This window comes from Eschrichtius robustus, chromosome 1 (genome assembly GCF_028021215.1).
Source record: "Eschrichtius robustus isolate mEscRob2 chromosome 1, mEscRob2.pri, whole genome shotgun sequence".
Classification (NCBI taxonomy): domain Eukaryota; kingdom Metazoa; phylum Chordata; class Mammalia; order Artiodactyla; family Eschrichtiidae; genus Eschrichtius; species Eschrichtius robustus.
In genome coordinates, this window is record NC_090824.1 from 126,797,030 (window position 1) to 126,819,993 (window position 22,964).

General features: G+C 38.8%; 2 protein-coding genes across 4 annotated transcripts in view; one reads left to right on the plus strand and one right to left on the minus strand.

Annotated features, from left to right (window-relative positions):
• Positions 1-21,106, plus strand: part of HACD3 (3-hydroxyacyl-CoA dehydratase 3) — a 32,606-nt gene extending 11,500 nt beyond the window's left edge. Inside the window, exons 3-11 of the mRNA XM_068553855.1 lie at positions 983-1,056; positions 1,991-2,155; positions 3,753-3,804; positions 6,187-6,297; positions 11,957-12,084; positions 13,778-13,890; positions 15,087-15,193; positions 15,757-15,888; positions 19,409-21,106. Coding sequence (XP_068409956.1) covers positions 983-1,056; positions 1,991-2,155; positions 3,753-3,804; positions 6,187-6,297; positions 11,957-12,084; positions 13,778-13,890; positions 15,087-15,193; positions 15,757-15,888; positions 19,409-19,485 — 959 coding nt within the window. The 3' untranslated portion in view covers positions 19,486-21,106. The remainder of the gene's footprint in view (positions 1-982; positions 1,057-1,990; positions 2,156-3,752; positions 3,805-6,186; positions 6,298-11,956; positions 12,085-13,777; positions 13,891-15,086; positions 15,194-15,756; positions 15,889-19,408) is intronic.
• A 768-nt stretch (positions 21,107-21,874) lies between these two features.
• Positions 21,875-22,964, minus strand: part of INTS14 (integrator complex subunit 14) — a 33,108-nt gene continuing 32,018 nt past the window's right edge. For all 3 annotated transcript variants that reach the window (XM_068553875.1, XM_068553884.1, XM_068553867.1), the window contains one exon: positions 21,875-22,723. In XM_068553875.1, coding sequence (XP_068409976.1) covers positions 22,472-22,723 — 252 coding nt within the window. In that variant the 3' untranslated portion in view covers positions 21,875-22,471. The remainder of the gene's footprint in view (positions 22,724-22,964) is intronic.

A 22,964-nucleotide genomic window follows, 5' to 3' on the forward strand; every position in this document is an offset into this window, starting at 1 on the left:
TGAGACTCCATCTACCTTAATATACTTGCCTGAAACACAACCTGGCTTTTGAATCTACTTTTCCAGGTGAGAGCAGTGGTGGTGGCAGCTCAGATTTTGAGGGGGAGCTAAACATTTGAAAGGAAGTTAAAATGATAAAAGTGTATCTTGCCACGTGAAGCTTATAGACTGTCCTACCTTAAGGAATTTATGGTCTTAGAGAACGGTAGCCACCTGTAGCACATATTAGGCAAGTCGTACCACATATGACCAGATGAAGAAAGATAATCGCAGGAGGGAACCAAGTGAGAGAGTTAGAGGGCAGGGACGTCCCGCAGTCACTGGCTCCTAGGCATAGCACCTGCTTGCTTTGGGGAAAGGAGCCATGTCAAGGCACAGGAATGGCATGATGGTCACCCTGAGGACTTTCCTCCTAGTTCCATTTGTCCTCTCAGGAATGAGCTGAGAAAATGTTATTTTTCTTTTTTGTTCCATTTGGGATGTGCTAAAGGAAAAGTCAGCTGCTCCATCATCTACCCCTGGTTGGAAGGTGTTAAATTTACAGCTTTCTTTGAGACAGTCCAGCATTTCTGTGTACCCTGTGGCTTTCCTTAACCGCAGTCAAGATAATACACCTACTTGATTTTTCTCTGCTGTGGATTCAGAGCCAAAGTAAATGTGAAAGTTAAATTTATATCTATGTGTTACCTTTGGCTTTGCTTTCTGTATTCCTTTTCCTGCCTGTTATTGGTACTGGGCATCATTGAGGCCGCATTCGAAGATTAAGTAAATACTCTGGAACTGCTCACCAGAAAGACATAAGGAGATAAACTTTTGTCCAGGATTTAGCTTATCTAGCTGTTGAGTAGCTCTGCTCACAAGCCCCCACTCATTTGCAGGACCCATTAATATTTGCATATCCCTGAAAGAACTGCACTAAGCTAACATTTGAATGGCCTCGCTCTGCACAAGTTCACAGTAACCCACATTTCTTTCTTTATAGCTCAGGGGCATGGTGCCAAAGGAGACAATGTTTATGAATTTCACCTGGAGTTCTTAGACCTTGTGAAGCCAGAGGTATGTTCTTTCCTTCCTCACTTCCCTGTACATTTTAAGAAATAAATACTCGTAGTTTTGTGAAATGGGGAGCAAGGATTCTGGGGAAGAAGAAGATAAACCAAAGTAGAATATACTTTTGTTTGGAATAGAGCCCAGGTTTTAGCTTCAGAGGAAGAGGAAAGTTGGAGAACCTGAGTCGAATCCGGGCTCTGCCATTTATTAGTGGTGTGAATAATTCTCCTCACCTCTTTGAGTTTCAGTTTCCTCATGTGTTACGTGAAGGATTGGGTTAAGTGATCGCTATGGTTCTTTCCAGCTCTGAGATTCTTAATAGTCAGCAGTGGTTTAAGGGGTAGAGAATCTGTCTGGGGCTTGCTTTGGAGGCAAAGGGAGAAGCCATATAGAAGAATGATGAGCTGGAACAGCCCCTAAGAATTTGAGTTGAGTTGAGAAGACTCTGTAGTGAAAGACTCCCTGTGAAAAAGTTGTAACTGATACAGTACAGTTCTGGCCTTGAGGCAGGCCTTTCTAAAACAATGCCAGAAACCAATGACCATTTGAATTGAGTCATCTTCATGGGAGGAAAATTTGGAAGGTAATGGTGCACTTGAGAAGGTGATTGGATGTAGTGCCTTGCATGATGTAGATCTGGTAGGACGTTCATGCCAGTTTCTGCTAGGATAACCAGGAACTATCTGCCTTTCTTATCTCGCTTTCCTCCTGTGTCATTCACGGGGGGAACCAGAGAAAGACATGGCTGTTTTTACCAGTTCTTCCTTGTACCAGCCTTGGTCTGGATGTTTTCTTTGCTTCAGGACTTTTAGGAACAAAGAAGGAAGGGGAGTAAGTATACAGTGCAGCTTCTCTGTATGGCCACAGTGGTTTGTACAGTTTCAGGGGAAGGAGCGGGGGATGTGGGAGGGCATTCTCACGTTCTTGCTTTCTCTCCTAGCTGGTTTACAAACTGACCCAGAGGCAGGTGAACATCACGGTACAGAAGAAGGTGAGCCAGTGGTGGGAGAGACTCACCAAGCAGGAGAAGCGCCCACTGTTTTTGGCCCCTGACTTTGATCGTTGGCTGGACGAGTCTGATGCTGAAATGGAGCTCAGAGCCAAGGTCAGTAAGGACCTTAGGATCTAGACAGAAGTCATGAGGAACCCAAGTTATTTGGGCCACCTCAGATATCTATCAGAATCTGATAGAATAAGGACAAAGTTATAAATTCCCTGAAAGACCTGGAGATGTGGTTTTATAAAAGTACTGGTCATGTATTTTGTAGACTGTCCCTCAATTGGGATTTGTTTGATGTTCTTCTCATGAGTAGCCTAGGGCGATGGGTTTTGGGGAGGAAGCCCACAGAGGTAAAGTGCCATTCTTATCATGTCATATCAAGAATATGTACTATCAATATGACCTATCAGTGTTGATATTAATCTTGATCATCTGGCTGAGGTAATTTTTGGCAGGTTTCTCCCCTGTAAGGTTTCTCTACTGTAATGTTACTCCTCTCCTTCCTTTACTGTTCTCTTTGGAAGGAAGTCACTATGCATAGTCCACACTTAAGGAGTCAGGAGTTATACTTCCCATTCTTAGGGTGGAGTATCTGTATACTTTATTTGGAATTCTTCTGCATGGGAGATTTTTCTGTTCTGTATCATTTATTTATTCAGTCATATATTTATATCAGTATGGACTCATGAATATTTGTTTTATAGTTTGGGTTATAATCCAATACTATGTTATTTATTTTGTTGCTCAAATTGTTCTAGCTTTGGCCACTGGAAGCTCTTGCAGTTGGCTCTTGCGTCCCTTTGACACAGCTCCATCATCATGGGCCTTTTTTTTTTTTTTTTTTAAAGAAATTAATCCTTAATTTCTGGCACTATAAGCTGCGCCAGGTTTATCTTGTATATTCCCTGCTCTGTTCTTTTTATTGGAGAATGGTAGTGGAAACCAAGATCTGGGTGCTAGGTGCGCTCATTGCCTCTGGGGTGTCATTGCTTTTAGGCCCTCTCAGCTGATAGAACAAGGAAATCTATGTGTGTATACTAACCCATGCATATACACTTATCTATAAATATTTCCATATATATCCATCTATATCTATATTAACCTAGTATAAGTTCACACTGATGTTGGAGATGTGATTTTAGCTTCTGGAAAATTATATTATAGAGGTCTTAAAAATAAAATAGCAATCTATTTCCCGCCTTAAATTTCCATTTTGTTTCTACAACCATAACAAATTTTCTGGATGTCTTTTCCAGCTCCAGGATTTTAAGGCTGCCCACTTTGTAGTTTGGAAGCCAGCTGATTGGTTTAATTCTGTGAGCATTGGATGGGCATTCTGTGATACCAGTGCTACCCAGTCAGGAGTCAGGCTTTTTGGCACCATGAGCTAGGACATTTTCCCCAAGGAAGCAAGGAGGTGGCTATGAGGGAGCCAGATCACTTATCCAGCATGTGGACTTCTGCAAGCATCTGGAAATTCTAACTTGTGTTCTTTTTTTTTAAATTTATTTTTTATTGAAGTATAGTTGAAATACAATGTTGTGCTAATTACTGCTATATAGTAAAGTGACTCAGTTATACATATATATATTCTTTTTCATATTCCTTTCCATTACGGTTTATCACAGGATATTGAATGCAGTTCCCTGTGCTATACAGTAGTCTAACTTGTGTTCTTGGAAAACTTCTGTCCTAATTCTAGGAAGAAGAACGCCTAAATAAACTCAGAATTGAAAGCCAAGGCTCCCCTGAAAGTAAGTTGGCCTTGCTGCTGTGGTAGTTACCAATTAACTTGTGACAGAGATGGGGGTATAGATGAGTGTGATGTGACAGGAGTGCTCGCATTGTGTAGGGGAGTTTATGAGAAATCCTTAATGTCCAATGCTTAAGCTGTGCACACCCACATCAAAAGTCTTACTTTTAAGGTTTTCCTTCTGTTGGGGGCCGAACATCATCTGAGTACACCAAGGTTGGTATAGCAGAATGGAAGAACCTCAGTCTCCTGGACTGGCCTAATAGGTGGGTGCTAGGTGGCAGCAAGTCCTGCAGAGGTGTGGAGATTACTGCATAGGTCCATGATTGCACTTCTTCCAGCCTGGTGTTTTTGTCCCAGCTGAGATCATAATGGCTGTGGTTGTCAACCTTAAAGATGGAAAGTATTCTGTATAGTCCTGCTGTTCATTAACCTTTTAAAAATCCAGTTCTATTTCTGTTTCTACCCAAGCAAGAAGCTCTGTAAGTGTATTATCGTCTGGGTATCGTAGATTAAATTCAGCAGCTATCTTAAATTTGTGGTGTATGGAAAGCATTGCACTAGGCCCTTGAGATGTGGAGCCAGTGACTCCATCAGAGCACCTGTGCTCAAAGAGCTTCCGTTCTAGTAGGAGGACCATGCAGGTCTATACAAAACTAATGCTGAAAAGTAGAATAAAATAAGGGTTTCTCGTATGTCCTAAATTGAACTTTTTCAGTTTTAGTGGCACTTACTTGGCATGCCATAAGTAGGAAAGGGGAAAGTTTTAGAGCAGTGGTTTTCAAACTATGTTCCATGGTACCCCAGGGGTTTCCAGAGATGCTTTGGAGGGATAGGCCAAGCAAGCAGGTCTACTTCAATCAGAGCAGCTTGGCTTTTGTGTTTTATGTATTAGGGTTCTGAATAAAGTTTCCTTTGAAAAAGACATTTTATTGCTTTTTAAAAAAATTGAATAACCACTAATTTAGAGGAATTTTCTGCTTTAGAAAAGCAGAGGAGGGGAGAGGATTAGTGAAGGTGAAGAATAACAACATAAAAAGGCCACCTTGAGATTTGAATTAACTTTTTGGTGTTTTAGAGGGATAAACTTCTGAAATATGTAAAAATTCTTATATATGGATTTTTGAGGATCTTAGAAAAAGCTTTAACAGTTTTATCTAAATTCGTAAAGTTTCCTGATGAAAGAAGTTCTTTATACGGGGAAGTGTAATAAATTTTTGTAGTTTTGAAGTAAAAAAATTTAATTAGTTAAATGTTGCTACAAGTCTGACTTTTTTGGCCCCTTAGGATAAGGCTATTTTTGATTGACCACACTAATCGTGATTATTTGAGCATCAACCAAGTGTCTATGCAGAATATCTCTGTAGCAACATTGAAATGTGGCTACAAAAATATGTAGGTAGGAATACATATGTAGCAGCAACACCCGAACTCTGTAGTTCTTCTCAAGAATTATCCTTTCCTTTGCCCTACTCCTTTGACTCAACCATGACTCTGTCTAAGCTCCTTACTCCTTCCTTAATTCCATAGTTGGCTCTGTCTTCACAAACTCTTAGGCTGCAGACAAAATTAATGTCCCTTATTCTCCTTCCTGCCTCTTGGTTTGTAATTTTCCTCCTTTGGTTATATCCTCATTCTACCATCTTTCAAAGCCCAGATAAGATACCATCTCATCCATGCAGACTTGCCTGATACATGCTTCTCCAGCCTAAAGTCATTTTTCTCACCTTGAAATTTTCACAAGACATTACCTATCACTCTCAATCTTGTAATATGGTTTTTAGATTGTAAACTCTTTGAGGGCAGCATCATGTCTTAACCATCCTTGAATCTCAGTAGTGCTACTCACAGTATCTTGTATATTGTAGGTATTCAGTTAATGCTTGTTTAGATGGATATATGAGCAAATATCAGAATTTTTTAATTACAGTTTCTATCTCTTTGAGCTAGTTTGACCTACATGACCTAAAAAAATTCTGGAAAAGAAGAAACTGTAGATTATATTAAGATGACAAGAGCAAGAGCTGAGTATAGCTTTATTTCCTTTTAATGCCTCCTTAGCTAGTCAGTCATTCTTTGCCAGAAGTAATTTTTCTTTTTCCCTCTTGGATTTGTTAAGTCTGTATACTTACTCTTCAATGCTGTGAGGGGAAAGACTGCTGAACACATACCTTGGACTATAATGTTCCTTATAATTTTTCCTTATCTGTTTTTCTATGGGACCAGGAGCCCAGGTTGGTGCAGACCTGGGCCAGGTATTTTTGGGGGAGCTTAGGGCACCCAAGTAGTGAAGAGGGATGAAGTCATCCGAGTATGCCCCACGTACACATCTCCTGCTGTGACTACTGCTTTTAACAGCTTACCACCTTGCTTTGCTTTTCAGCTCTTGCAAGCTTGAAGAAAGGATACCTGTTCATGTATAATCTAGTGCAGTTCTTGGGATTCTCCTGGATATTTGTCAACATGACTGTGCGGTTCCTTATCTTGGGAAAAGGCAAGTGCAAAATTTCAAGGCTAGTTTTCTTTTTTCAGTAGTTTGGCCCCCTATTCACCAAAAGTAACAGTCTCTGCCTTTGGTATTAACAATACCACCACTCCCACCCCCTACCCCCCCACCATATTTGTGTAGCACTTCATGCCTTTCATTGTATGTTCACATCTTTCACTTCCCTTGGCCTTGTGAAACAGGCAGACTGGATGTTCTGTCCATTTAATAGGTGAGAAAACAGGCTTGGAGATGGTCAAAGAAATGATCCACATCCACACAGCTAGCCAGGGGTACATCTTGGGCTGACATCCCTTTCTTATTCACTGCTTGATAGTTCATTTATAACTAAATAAATTGATGTGATACTCACAGTGTCAAAGTTATACAAGTCCTTAAGGGATCTCACCCCTTTGGAGCCTAAATAGACTAAATGGACTATTGTAAAACTGAATGAAAAGACTATCATAAAGATATTAGTTCTTGGGGCTTCCCTGGTGGCGCAGTGGTTAAGAATCTGCCTGCCAAGGCAGGGGACATAGGTTCGAGCTCTGGTCTGGGAAGATCCCACATGCCACAGAGCAGCTAAGCCCGTGTGCCACAACTAGTGAGCCTGTGCTCTAGAGCCCGTGAGCTGCAACTACTGAGCCCCCGTGCCACAACTACTGAGGCCTGTGCGCCTAGAGCCCGTGCTCTGCAACAAGAGAAGCCACTGCAATGAGAAGCCCACGCACCGCAATGAAGAGTAGCGCCCGCTCGCCGCAACTTAGAGAAAGCCCACGCACAGCAATGAAGACTCAACTCAGCCAAAAATAAATAAATAAAATAAATAAAAATTTACATTAAAAGAAAAGATATTAGTTCTTGCTAAATTAATTTATATGTTTAACAGAATTCTGGCCAAAGTAGATGACAACAGAACAGTTTTGAGAATGTGATCTAAAGTATTCTGAAATTTTATTGTGAACAATAAATAGATAATAAAATTTGAGGGAAGAAAGGGTAATGGGAGAGGACTTTCTCTACCTGATATGAAAGAATGTAATTAAAATAGTGTAGTGCTAGTATAAGAATAGACTAATTAATAGAGCAGATTAAGTGGCTCAGAAATAGGTCTTACATTTTATATATATATATATATATATATATATATATATATATCTCCAGATTATGGATATGATAAAAAAAAGGAATCATGAATCAGTGGAAGGGAAAATATTTTCCAATCATTTTTTTTTTTATTAGATGGAAAATGTTTCCAAGGAAAATTGGTTAGGTTTGGGAGGCAGATAATCTGTTTGACTCTTCTCACACTGTATACAAAAATAAATCCCCCCAAAGGATTTAGGAGCCATATATCAAAAAGTTAAGTCATAATAGAAGGTAAAGTAAATTTTTATAAAATCACATGTGGAGGGTTAGGAGTTTCTAACCTTAAAAGTGATAGAAGAAATCATGAAGAAAAAGGTCAATGTATTTGACTACATAAAATGCCTAAATTTCTATATATGTAAAAACATCCAGCCAAAACAACATTAAAGATTAAAAGCATATGGAGTTGAGCAAAATGGGGATGGAGGGTTGGTGGAAAATTGCAACAAATATCGGCAAGGGTTGTTGTTTTTTTTACATATAAAGAACTTGTACAAATTGATCTTAAAATGTGAAAATTCCACCCAATAGATAAATAAGGGTCATATACAGGCAGTTCATAAGAGGAAATAAAACTCATTCAGCACACAACAAAATGTTTAGCTCAGTAATGGTGAAGGAAATGAAAAATATTATTTTTTATGTATCAATTTTGCAAAGTTGTAGAAGACACCTAATTCAAGACAACATATGCTAAAACAAAGACAACAGTGGCTACTGGGAGGGTCCATAAGTACAGCAACTCTTTGGGAAAATCATTTTGCAAGGTGCATTGAGAACCTTAACTGTTCATATCTTTGAACTTGTTTATTTCACTTCTGGAAATATGTTCTAAAGAAATAATTGAAACTACAAGAAAAGCTTTTTCAAAAAGATACACATTATGGCATTATTTATATTAGTGACAGATTACAAACTACCTAAATGTCCATCAATGAAGGATTGGTTTAGATTGTTCACTCAGTGGAATGTTGTAAAGCAAATATAAAGTATTTAAAGAGGTTATAATAATATGGAAGAATAATTATGATGGGCTAAAAAGGTAACATATAAATTTGTTTTTCCAGTTTGATCACACCAATATAAGAAGGAGAAAAAAACTGAACCAATAAATGTGAAATGATTGGAAGAAAAGGCACCATTTTCAAATGATTTGAAAGGATCATTTAAAGTTTTTTCCTTATTTTATAAAGTAAATATGAGGAAAAATATGAGCATAATGGGAAATATAAACTATTTAAAAAGAGAAAAAAATCCTGTAGACTATTTTACTTTTCAGTCCTAAATTTTCCCATCTGAGTTTTGTAAAGGTGAATTGCAGTTAGCTCCAGAATCTTGCGAAAGAAGTGCACGTTGTTTTTCCAGCCTTCTTAATACCTTGGAATTCTGCAAAGCACAGTAGCAGGCTAGTGAACAACTTCCCAAATGCCTAGTATCTTACATTCATGTGTAACCAGAGGTCTACAGATGAGTTATTTAAAGAAACAAAGGAAGTCTCAGACAGTTGTTCTCAGATCTGTAGCTCTTACTAGTATGAATTTATCACAAGTCCCATGGAATGACTAGGTACATTCAAATTCATAAATAATTTATTTAACCTAACATAGTTGGATCGATTCTGAATGTTCAAGCCTGCTAGCTGTTAGGTGATCCACTCCAAAAGCTGCTAAGTCATCTGGGTCATGTGTTTAAGCTGCCTGGATTTGTAATTTCTATTTTGGCTCTGAGCCCCATCCTAAACCACCTACTGGAATGGAGCTGCTGGTGTAATTCTTCTCTTATCTGTCCTCAAAGGTATAATAAGGACCTGGGCCTGGTACCCAGGGTCATAGTTTGCCCTTTGCAATTATCTCTTTTTGAATAAAGGATGTTGGTGAATGGCAAATTCTACACATGTACTTGTTTTTTTCACGTAAACATGTATGTGCTAAACTTCTCATGCTAAGGAAATAGCAAACTCTTAGGCTTATGTAGAAACTCTTGTCTCTCTATTAATACTTTTTTATTAAATAAATTAAAAAAATTTTCTAATTATTAAAATGTGTTAATTACTTAAAGACTTAAATAAAACAAAACAAAAGCTCCACCATAATCCCATCTATCAGAGCAACAGATTCTTGGCACCTTGTTGTATATCTTTCTAAACCCATATAACTTTCTTAGGAACAGTTCCTAAAGTGGAATTACGAGATTAAAGGGCAGATTATTTTTATTTTATCTTATTTTATTTATTTATTTATTTTAAATGAATTTTTATTGGAGTATAGTTGCTTTACAATGTGTTAGGGGCAGATTGTTTTTAAGGATTCTGATTTATACTGCCCAGAAAGAGTATACTATTTTATACTACCACTATTTAAATCTATATCCATTAACATATGAGTGCCTTTTAGAACTTTTAAAAAGTTTTTTCAAATCATAAAAGTAATTGGGCTGATTTAAGAACATTTGGAAAATGGGAGAAAACCAGAGAGGAGGTGCGGTGGGATGGAAGGGGAGGTGAATAAGCCATTGTCCTTCACTGTTAATATTTCCATATGTTTCCTTTGAGTCTTTTTTTTCTCCTGCAGTTAAAAATTATAGTCATACTGTGTGTACAATTTTGCATCTTGTTTTTAAAACAGTATTATAAGCGTGTTAATGTTATTAATATTCTTTATAACAGTCATTTTAGAAATCAGATTTCTATTCCTGAGTTGAAACAAGGATGAATTTCCCATAAAATCAGAGGCAAAGCAGCAAGATCTTATTTTTATTTACCATATGCCGAATCTTAAGTCACAACTTTCTAGTTCAAAGTAATGGAGAACCTCATTTTTCAAAGATAATTTGTCCAAGAAATTAATAAGTGAATCCCCTGAAAAAGGATACCAGAATTTCATTGTAAATGGCAACAGAAACATTTGATTGGGATTTTGTCTTGACAAGGGACATTTAAAATTATGAATAAATTTTTTATCTTATATATAGAAAAATTTAAATTGTAATTTTGTGTTACTTCTTCAAAGAAAAGAATTGGTCAAATTTTGAACTTACTCATTGGTGGAATTTTTCCGGCAAAATTATGCAATAACACTATATACCATTCTTCATTTTTTTGCGTTTGACTTTGTAGCAGGATTGTAAAGTGGATCATTTTCGCGAAAATATTAGAGAGTTTTTTTAGTTTTTGCAAGGGGCTTGTTTTATTCATTTGATGTTTAAACTGTATTCTTTTGAGGTGCCTGCAGTGTCATCTTTGTTGGTAAGGTGCCTAACTCTGCCATTTCTTAGAGGCACTACTTTAATAGGCAGAGAGGCAAGAATCCTACAACCTTCTACAATGTGCAGGACAAAGAACTGTCTTGCCCAAAATGTCAGTGGTGCCCTGGTTGAGAAACACTGCAAAGAGGAATGTAGGAATGCAGGATGTCAAGTGAGGATCAGTATGAAAAGTGAAGGATATTAAATTATGGACCACTCCAAATTGATACCACATTTGTTGTCCTCACATAAGGAATAACTGTCATTTAAATTGTTATGTAATATTCCATGAAATAGATATACTATGGTTTACTCAAACTTTCCATACTCTTAGGTTTATACCATTTCTGTTTGTTTTTTTTTTTTTAAAGTCAGTTTTGGTTTTGTGTCTTTTAATTTTATTTATTTATTAATTTATGGCTGTGTTGGGTCTCCGTTTCTGTGCGAGGGCTTTCTCTAGTTGCGGCAAGCGGGGGCCACTCTTCATCGCGGTGCGCGGGCCCCTCACTATCGCGGCCTCTCTTGCTGCGGAGCACAGGCTCCAGACGCACAGGCTCAGCAATTGTGGCTCACGGGCCCAGTGGCTCCACGGCATGTGGGATCTTCCCAGACCAGGGCTCGAACCCGTGCCCCCTGCATTGGCAGGCAGACCCTCAACCACTGCGCCACCAGGGAAGCCTCATTTCTGTTTTAATGCACTTAGAAATCTGTAATATTTCAGAGAAAAATCTTGTTGCTAAACTTTTGTTCTTTTTTCATTTTAGATTTTTAAGTTAGGATAGGTTCTCAATAAGAATTAATAGGATTAAATATATAAATACAATTAAGGTTTTTGAAAATTTTATTCAGTACTTTTATACTTCTGCATTTATTTGATTGTACAATTTTTGAGATTTTAAAAGGCTAGGTTGCAGTTGATATATGTGATATAGTTTTAGCTTTAAATTAAATGAGATAATGGATCTGAAAAGAATTATCATTGTGCTTGATACATAGATTTTTCAGCATATAATAACTGAGTGAAGTCTAGGTATGTGTCTCTTCTTGCCTTTTAAAACTGAGAAGGGCATACAGGGTTTATGTGTTAACTTTCTGGTAAACAGTAGAATTTACTCTTCAGGCCCATGGAGGGGTGAATAGTGAACTTGAATCTGACTGGATGTTTATTATACTTTTCCTAAAATTCCTTTCGTGTAAAGAGTTATCTAGTTTGCAAAATACTTCTGTTGGAATTTGCCGGTTGATTTACCCTTAATGTGTATTTGTCCCATAGAGTCCTTCTATGACACGTTCCACACCGTGGCTGACATGATGTATTTCTGCCAGATGCTGGCAGTTGTGGAAGCTATCAATGCAGCAATTGGAGTCACTAAGTCATCAGTGATACCTTCTCTTTTCCAGGTATTGAACAGTTGAGCTCGAGGGTGGGGAATGAAAGGTTTCAATGTTTATTTAGTAGGTATCCACATTTTGCTGGGAAGTCTCAGTTAGTAAAAATACCTATTTGCACAGGAATAGCATTGTTTTATCTGAACAAGTTGGAAAATGTGAAACCTGAGGGATATTTTTAAAAATAGACTTTTGCCATTTCAGGTCTATTTTATTGTTTATAATATCTTCGTGATATCACAAAGTTATAAAAAGAGCTTTAAAACTAGGGAAGCTTGATTCTCAGGCAGGAGTGGAAAACCCTAACCTCTTCTTAGATAGGGGTGTGCCTGGCCTCCTACCACCTCAGGTCAGTGAAGGTGGTGTAATACCTGGGAACTCTCTTCACTTTGGACTTTCTTCCATGTATGAAGGTGGCTCTTCTGACTCATGTGGGGAGTTTCCCCCCCGCCCACCCCCAGTACATCTAGGTTGTTTCCTAATATTTGGAAGATTGCTATTAGGAATGGGACATCAAAGTCTTTCAGCCTCCTTGCCTTGTTCCCTAACTATGCAGTTACACATTATTAGATACCACCAACCCAGACTCGGGGAATCAGGTGACTGTTGGCTAGTCTCTTCTGGATGCTGTTTTTATAGTTCAACCCTTTTCTGGCATATCAGCTCTGGCATTCTGATAGTATCAGTTGCATGGTAAAGGGTGTTAATACAGTAGCCTTGTTATTTCTTGGTTTTCCGTCCTTGGAAAGAGGTTGTTTTGTTTAGTTCAAAAAAATAAAAGTGGATAGTGAGTGACCCACTAATATGGAATAATACTTTTTTATGTCAAAGACTAGTACAAATAAGCATCAGGGTAGAATTTCTAGGGCAAGATAGGTTCGGTGTCATCACATCACATGCCTCCAGGGCATACCATTCGTGTAGAATACAATGTGAGTGAAGCCTTTTGGAGTTGGGCAATACCACATGTGCCAACATGGATGAATCTTGGGAATGTCACATTGAGTAAGAAGCAAGTCAGAGTATAATACATAGAGTATGATTTCAGAAAGTTTAAAATCAAGCAAAATGAAACAATATACTGCTGAGGAATACATACGTAAGTAGTAAAACTATAAAGACAAGCAGTGGAATGGTTAACGCAAGATAGTAGTTACTGGGACTTCCCTGGTGGTCCAGTGGTGAAGAATCTGCCTTCCAATACAGGGGACGAAGTTTCGATCCCTGGTCGGGGAACTAAGATCCCACATGCTGTGGGGCAACTAAGCCCGCGCGCCACAACTAGAGAGAAGCCTGCATGCCTCAACCAAAGATCCCGCATGCTGCACCTAAGACCCAAAGCAGCCAAAAAAAAAAAAAAAAAAAAAAAAAAGATAGTAGTTACTTACTATGGGGAGGGAGGGGGTGTGCCACACTGGTAACGTTCTGTTTCTTAACTTATGTTATGCAGACACAGATATTCACTTGGCAGTATTCTTTAAACTGTGTTTGAACGTGTGTAATACATACACACACACACACACACACACACACACACGTCTGTCCACAAATACTGGCTTGGGCACTTTAACTTGTTCTAAGTTTTCTCAGTCTTTTTCTATTTACCTTGAATTTAGTGGGGTTACGTTTCAGATAATACATTTATATGTTGTTTTTTAAAAATATATTTTAAAACTTCTTTCTCTCTTTTGGGTCCTTTTAATAGCTTCTTGGAAGAAACTTCATTTTGTTTATTGTCTTTGGCACCATGGAAGAGATGCAAAACAAAGCTGTGGTTTTCTTTGTGTTTTATATATGGAGCACAGCTGAAATTTTGAGGTGGGTAGAAATGCCAGGATGGTGTTTGAGTGCTTCTCCCACTCTGGAGCACCTCTCTTCTTGCTGTCTTATCCAGAGTCTCATTTGATTTGAGATTAAGTTTCTGTGTGTGGAGAGTTCTACCTGCATCTGTGTGCTCTGTAAAGGTGAGGCAGTTTTTTTTTTTTAAACAGTCAGTGGATCATCATACCAGCCTGGGCACCGGAGAGCAGAGGGAGAGATCCAGAGAAATGAAAGGATCTTACCCTTCAGGATCTTGCTGTCTGGTTAGAAAGAGAGGACTCATTCACATGGAAAAATTCTTGAAAGGGCTGAAGAAACATGGGGCTGAAGGAGCATCCCAGGTTGGATGGAAGCAGTAAAGACTAGCCTTCGAGAAGGGATGATAGAAATGAATCTTTTACTACAAGATTACTGAAGTTTGAATTGACCTCTTATCTGATTCTTGCATTCTCAGTTGTCAATAGGAGAAATATCTTAAAAAAAATAAAAAGATCCAATTAAAGTAGACGTGTTCTTCTTTACCAGACCATACATATTCCATACTTCTTCACTTTTCAGTCAAGTGGAGGGTTGGTGTTGCAAATTGACTCCTCAGCTCTAGGTTTGGTGGTATTTTGGTAAAGTTGACAGTTAAGAGGGAGAAAAGACATCAGCAGTCCTAGACTGTGTTTAAATGGAGTCTGTATCCCATGGCACCCAGTATACCCTCTAATCTACTTAACACAAAGGTGAAAGAGATTATAGGTACTTAATATTAACTTTTACTGTTTGGGGGGAAGCAACTTTCTTTTTTTATGTTATCTCTTTTTAAATAGAGTATTCCTGATCATAGATTAGAGGTCTTTTGTATACTTTAATTTTCATAATGTTCATTTATGCAGAGATAAAGTGTCTGTCAAAGCATCTGTCATCTTCACCTACTTGGAATGTAGATCAACTAGGAATAAAGCCAAAATGCTTCTGAGCATCTGTTCTATATACTGAACCTTTTCATAGAGGGTTCCTTTGAGACCTAAACTTAGTCTGCCATTATTGAGAATTCATATCCTTTGAAGATTGGAGGAGGAGCATGATGGGAGTTTATAATTCTGCTAAGAAGAAGCCATGTGTGGCTAATTGTGAAATTATTGTTGAATGATGTTCTAGGGTTGCATTCAGTGGCTTTTAACATGTTAATTCCTTATTTTCAATAGGTACCCCTTCTACATGCTTTCCTGCATTGACATGGATTGGAAGGTGCTCACATGGCTTCGTTACACTATGTGGATTCCCCTATATCCTCTGGGATGTTTGGCAGAAGGTACTTTCAGGAACTCTAGGTTTTATACCTTAGCTCCAAGGGTGGCCAGTTCTTTCTTCCTCCCTCTGCCAGCCTTAGTCTGAAATATGGGTGTTGAACTTTTCAAGAATTTCTTTCTAGTGGCTTCCTGCCACAATACTCCTGGTATCCAGACTGTTCCAAGGAAGTAGCTCATTTTGTTAAGGTTTGGAAGCTGGGTGGTCATGCACTGCATGCTTCCTATTTATATGGTACTTTTAATTTTCCAAAGCAAGTTCTTATTGATGACTTCATTTTATTACGACAAACACCTAGTGAGTGAGTCAGGGATTTTTCTCTTCATTTTATGGAATAGGAAGCCCAGTGCTATCAGGTGACTGTTCCTCATTTATCCTTGTTGTCAGCTGGGAGGCTTATTTCCTAGGAAAGCTAGGGGGAAAAAAAAAGAGACATGAGCCCATTGTACAAAGAGGAGGAAGAAGCATTTTCAACAAACCCAGAAACTTTGAGGGGTTAGAAGGTTCTATCAGTAGATGTGACTGTATTTCATTTGCTTCTGAAACATTCTTGTTTCTGCTTTTCAGCCGTCTCAGTGATCCAGTCCATTCCAATATTTAATGAAACAGGAAGATTCAGCTTCACATTGCCATATCCAGTGAAAATCAAAGTTAGATTTTCCTTTTTTCTTCAGATTTATCTTATAATATTATTTTTAGGTAAGTATTGGCTCTGTAATAGACCTTTTTTCTGTTACTTCTTAGAAGGTAGAGTTAAATGATTCAGAGTTTTAAAAATTCTTATTAGTATTCTTACTTTCAAAAGAGTAGAAATAAGTTAGAGAACGATTACTTTGCAAAACAGACCCATTAGGAGAATATGCTATGTGTGGAAGTATTTCTTCCCACATCTCCAGTGATTGAGTTATCTTCTTGAAATGCTCTAGGTCATTGGGACTTCACCATATTTCATGTTTAAAACAATTTAAGCAGCTCTTTTAAAACTGAATAAAAAATGAATAAAAAGCTCATTTTACTTCTACTAATTTCAGTAGCAGATCCCTTATCCAGAGGAATTATTACAGAGGTGGTGATACAGCTGGCAGCAAGGAGGGAAGGCAGTAAAGGCCTCTGAGCAGCCAAGAGACGTCAGAAGGCTTCTACCTAACAATAGGAAAGCCCCCCACTCCTCATATAAAGCGTTGCTTATTTATTAGTTTACTTTTGTATAAAACCATAAAGTTTTGCCTTAACTCATAAAAACTAAGCACTAAAAGAAGGGAAAGAGAAGTAAACCTAAATTATTGCAAATATGAGAGATTTAAAAGCCTTCCTAATTATGAGGATTGTTTACTTTAGGTGAAGTTCTAACACATTTTAATATACTTACATATATTTCTCCCTGTTGTATTTCACAAGTCTTGAGGTGGCCTTAAAGTATGGCTGTATGGTCTCCTGGCAACAGAAGGATGTGACAGCAGATAGTATACTGGTTATCTTTTTCTGTGTAACAAATTACCCCAAAACTTAGCAGCCTAAGACAGAAAACATTTATTATCTTGCATGTATTCTGAGAGTCAGGAAGTAGGCTAGCTGGGTGGCCCTGGCTCAGGGACGCTCATGAGGTTTCGTCAAGCTGTCAGCTCAGCTGGGGCTACAGTTTCTGCACACTTGGCTGGGGCTGGAGGATCTGCTGCAAGCTCGCTTATGTAGCTGTGGACAGGAGGCTTCAGTTTCCTGCCATAGTACTTCTCCACGCGGATGCTCATGACATGGCTTCTCCCCAGAGCAAGTGATCTGGAAGAAAGCAGAAGCTACACGGCCTTTTTTTTTTTGCCGTTAAAAAATTTATTTATTATTGAAATATATTTGACATAAAACATTGTATAACTTTAAGGTATAACATGTTGATTTGATACATTTATCAATTGTAATAAGATTGCCATTATAGTGATAATTAGCACTTCTATCATGTCCGCACTGCTTTTTATAACCTAAACTCAGAAGTGACATACTATCACTTTTTTTAAAGAAGAATTTATTATTTATTTATTTATTTGTTGGGTGTGTTGGGTCTTCGTTGCTGCACATGGGCTTTCTCTAGTTGTGGCGAGCGGGGGCTACTCTTTGTTGTGGTGTGCGGGCTTCTCATTGCGGTGGCTTTTCTTGTTGCGGAGCACGGGCTCTAGGCGTGCGGACTTCAGTAGTTGTGGCTTCCGGGCTCTAGAACGCAGGCTCAGTAGTTGTGGCGCACGGGGGCTTAGTTGCTCCGCAGCATGTGGGATCTTCCCGGACCAGGGCTCGAACCCACGTCCCCTGCATTGGCAGGTGGATTCTTAACCACTGCGCCACCAGGGAAGCCCCGACATAGTATCACTTTTGCTGTATTCTCTTTCTTACACAGATCAACCTTGTATAATGTGGGAGGGGACTACACAAGGGTATGAAATACCAGGAGGTAGGGATTATTGGGGACCAGCTTGGAGGCTGGCTTCCCCAGACTGAGAGGGAGACCACAAAAAGTAAACCCAAGAAGTTGGAAAGCCCAGTGATCTTGGTTATTTATTTATTTATTTATCCGCACCGTGCAGCTTGTGGGATCTTAGTTCCCCAACCAGGGATTGAACCCGGGCCCTTGGCAGTGAAAGCGTGGAGTCCTAACCACTGGACCACCAGCAAATTCCCGATCTTGCTCATTTAGAAGTGGGGGAGAAGAGATCTACACTCTTTAGGAGTCCCTCGGAATCAGCACATGGCAGAAGTGCAGTTAAATAATATACATTATGGGGGCAGGTCATCTGCCAAAGGTTAAATTTTATTCCATTTGTTCTTCTTTTCCATTTCAGAAAGATTTCAAACCAAAAATGTTAAAACGTTTGGCGCTTTAAGGGAGTAAGCTTCAATTTGGAAAATGTACTCATTAAAAGAGCTCTTTACCTCTATTACTGGATAGATCTAGTATTACTGTAATTAGGCTCCATGAGGTGGGCCTACTGAAAGTGTTAAAAAGGAATAAGTGTTGGAAAGACCCTTAAAATATTTTACTAAAAAAGCTAGAAGGGTAGACGTATTTTATTTATGTATTTTAAAAAATATTTATTTATCTATTTGGCTGCACCGGGTCTTGGTTGCGGCATGCAGGATCTTTGTTGCCGCATGCGGGATCTTTAGTTGCGGCATGATTTTAGTTGTGGCATGCAGGCTCTTAGTTGTGGCATGCAGCATCTAGTTCCCTGACCAGGGATCGAACCTGGGCCCCCTGCATTGGGAGCACAGAGTTGTAACCACTGGACCACCAGAGAAGTCCCAGGTAGATGTATTTTAATGTGCACTAACCCTAGTGGCTTTTCCTTGTGTTGTTTAAGCTATTGCATATTCTAACTTACAAGGTTCTGTATTCATATTTAGTTTGCCTACAATGAATATGTAGTTCTTATTCTTCAGAATGAAATAAATCCTAAATCTACGTAATTTAGAAGCAGTGTAACAACCAGTTATATTTGTGTATGGATCAAACATATGTTCTCTCACAATGTCTGTAAAATAAGTGTTTTTAACCCTGTAGTACAGTGAGAAAACTGAGGTGAGACTAAGCTGCAGAACTACTCAGTGATCACGTAGGATTGAAATTTTCTTCTGGCTCTTAAATCCTGTGTTTTTCTAGTTCACTGAATTGTGTGCTTCCTAGAAAAGCGTCTCATACCTTTTAGGCTATTGCTTAATACATATTATTGCATAGCCTTGAATTAAAAATTAGGTTCTCTCTGTTTCAGATTTGTGTATTTTATGTAAATCCTACCTTAAAAGAAAGGAAAAAAAAGAATACTGAACTCTAATTAATGACATTTTTAGGGGTGAAGTGTACTGATGTCTGCAGCTTACATTGAAATACATAAAGAATGAGATGGGAATGGGTATGTGATAAAGTAAATGTAAAAAAAAGTTAAAGTTTAAATCTAGGTGGTATTCACTGTACAGTGGTTTAATCTTCTGTATATTTGAAATTTTTCATAGTAAAATATGGGAGAAAATTAAATTGTAGAACCCACTGGGGAAAAATTGAATTGTCTCTAGTGCATTATTAATATTTGTTCTAAGTTGTACTTCCTGAGCAGCTGCAGTAAGCACAGGGCTGTGGGATATGAAAAACAGACAACTAGGGACTGTCCTGCCCCAAGAGCTTCTGCTTATAAACAGAGACAAAGATTCTCATTTCTAATTGGCCTCTTTTCTTTTTCAGGATTATACATAAATTTCCGTCATCTTTATAAACAGCGTAGGCGGCGCTTTGGACAAAAAAAGAAAAAGATCCACTAAAAAGAGAGATTTAGATGACTTCTTGCCAGTTTGAGCCTAATCTATAATTCTTACAGTTTTACCTTCTTGTACTGATGTAAAAGTTTTTTTAAAGTTAAATGATTAAATTCTCAGTGAGGCTATCTTCCTTTTTCCCCAGTAACATTCCTGAATTTACTGTATTATCTTAGTGTAGTACTTGCATGACATGGATTCCTGATACCTGATGACAGGTTCATTCCTGTGTATTCCGTTAATGACAGCAAAAGACTCAGCCCTACCCCCACCCACTCCATGTCCAGTCAGTCTGTTTCACACAGGCCAGAGATACTTCTTCAGTGCCCTGATGCTACCAGCTACTGGCCATTCTTATAGCTGGGATTTGTTCTTTTCAGCTATTGCTTGTGAAAAAAAAAAAAAGCAAGACTATGTTGCTGTATAGGAGGCTGTGAAAGTGACTCAGACAAGGACCTAATATATTCTGTACCCAAGGGGCTACTTGTTAAGTGGGTTGGCATTGATTTTCTGGAAATCGAGTTTTACTCAGTCATTGATAAGACATTTCTGAGTCTGAGTAGGCCTGGAGGACACATATTACCTCTGAATCTTTTGGTCTCTCTAACAACATCTTAACCTGCGTGGGCTCTGGAGAGGCACAGGGTGATTTGACAGAAACCAGTCAGAACCTTGGAACACCATGATCACTTATTTCATTCCTAGCTAAATCAGAACTATTTTCAACACGAAAGAAAGATGAAACATTAGTTAGAAACCAATGAGATTATAAGAGTTCCAAACGCAAATGGTGCTACAGGGATCAAAAGGGTCAAACTGGCCATGCAGCCTGTGGCAAACTGGAAACATCAGAGTAGGCCAAGTAAAAATACCTATGAAACTGTCTTAGGCTGTGCACAGACCTAAAAAACTCAGTGTTCCTTCCCCTGCATTGACTTAGTCCATTTACTTGTGTCAGAGTGAGTTGGTGGAACTGTTTGAATAGGCCTCAAAAACACCTGCTTTTTATTTTGCTGTTGTTTCACCTGTCTGCAGTAGGACAGTGAAAACAGAGTGAGAACTTTGGCTGGAGAACCACCAGCTGAGCCTTTAAGAATTCCTGGCAGGAAATCCACCAGCAGAGGAACTGAAAAAAATCTAGACACTATGATTTGGCCATTGTCGAAAACATCAGTTTTCCCTAATACATTCCAAGTAAACCAAGTAATGTTTGTATATAAGAATTTAAGGTATGATGGCTCTTTCTGTTCTGCCATTCCCATTGTTCTTGGGGGAAAGGGGACTCAGTGGGTTACGCTGTTTCTCTGAGCCCAAGATGGAAACTTGGTTTGATCTAAGTAAAAACATCTGATTAGCATAGGCTGGTTGATATTTTTACAAGTTCATTGCACCGAAGGATATTTTGCATGTCTGCAACTTCTGTCAACATTTGTTTGTATTAATTTCTGGTGTTCTTTCAACTGACTTTCTATGTGTAATTGGGCAGATCAGCTTTACAGCAGATTATGCTGTATCTTTGTGGCAGAATCTTGTATTCTTAGTGATTGTTTGTTATAAACCCCTTTATTGCTGTCTGAGAAAGCTAAAGATTGTGTATTTCTATTAAACATTTACAATTAAAATCTTAGTAACTTGTGTTTAAAGATCATTTAGTCTAATGGTTTCCAAACTGTTAGTGATAAATACCTTTGTTTAGACAAAATATTATATAGGCATACCTCGCTTTATTGCACTTCACAGATACTTGCATTTTTTAGAAATTGAAGATCTGTGGCAACCCTGTGTTGTCAGATGATGGATAGCATTTTTTAGCAGTAAATACTTTTTAATCAAGGTATATACATTTTATTTTAGACAGAATGCTATCGCACACTTAATAGACTACAGTATAGTGTAAACATAACATTTTTATATACTGGGAAACCAAGAAATTCGTGTGACTCACTTTAGTGAAATATTTGCTTCACTGCGGTGGCCTGGAGGCAAACCTGCAAAACCTCTGAGGTATGCCTATATAGCAATTCAGCATGTTAAATAAAACATGGTTGCTTGGGTTGAAGCAGCCATTCCTTAGGAGGTTTACAGAACAATCTGAAAAGCACTGATGATGTAAATAAAGCCTGGAGAAGTTAGATGACTTGCCCAGGGCCATGAAGCTAGCTCATGAACTGGAACCATAACTGACTACAGTGATGTCAGAATCTACCTGGATGGAACCTGGCTTAGGCAGTGAAGCAGTGAGGCCTAACCAGTGTCACAAACAAGGAAGTCAGTATGGAACCCAAGGAACCATCAAGATCGATGAATCTATGCTACTTAGGAAGTTAAACTTATACTTAGGTTATAGGACAGAGCAAAAGGCAAAGAAAGACCCATTAATTTCCCAGTGAAGCCATTTTATAGAAAATCAAATATTTTATTTTCATTAAAAAAAATTTGAAGAAACAAGAATCATTTTATACATTTATGGTTGCTGTTTAAAAGTTTGTATCTCAAGATATACCAAAAGCACCTAAGGGTTACCACCGACATTTTGCCCAAGTTCTAAGGAAATTCTGAAACTTAGTGATGTTGAGCTTGTACTTAGCAAGTCTCCTTTCCCAACCACAGGTACCTGAAAATGTCCCTGTGGCTGGGAGAGGAGAATAGTGAAGGGCATTTCAGGAACAGAGAACCCAGGTTGTTAGGGTGCCCGAGGAAGGTGGAGAGGGCTCTACGCTTGTCAGTCCTTCAGGCTTCTCAGGAGACGTGCCCATTTTGGGAGCAACAGCTGTCTTTTGGTTTTAAAGACTCTGAGCTCCAGAAAGCTAAGGTCAAAGCCCGAGCAGCTGCCCACCCTGCAGAACCCTTCTCAGAGTAGCAGAGTCAAACCTGCAAGTGGTGCTTCTGAGGCAGCCTTGGGAAGGTCTTTGGGTAGCTGTTGCAGAGGTGAACAGACCAGAAACGTTTTTACCCTAAATTATTTTCACTTGAAAAAAGAATGAAGTCAGCTTCACATTCTTTCAGTGCTGCTCCCAGAGAAGTCTGTCTGCAAAGGTGTGATGTTGTGGTCATACCCGGCGTACTCAGAGGTGCCAGTACTGGCCAGCTTGAGCTGCTGGGCGGCGTGAGTCAGCTGGAACGCAGCATCGGGGTGAGCTGTGTCAGGCAGCAGCGTGCACTCCCTTTCTAGCATGTCAGCCACCCCTTTGAGCAGGTCCAGGAAACCAAAGGCCAAGGCAGCCTTTCGTAAACGGTTCAGCTCCTAAAACAATAAAAGACACCAATGTTCCTGAAGTGCGTTCTCCTCATCACATACTTTCTAAGTGCTCAGCTTAGTATAAGTTCTCCTTGATCCCCAATCTTAAATGAGCATTTTTATATGAGAACAAATGCTTGTACAGAGATGCCAATAACGAGAGGGTGATGACATGACTGGGAAGTGGTTCCTCTGCAGGTGATCAGAAAGCTAAGGAAGACACAGGTGACTGAAACTCAGGTCATCC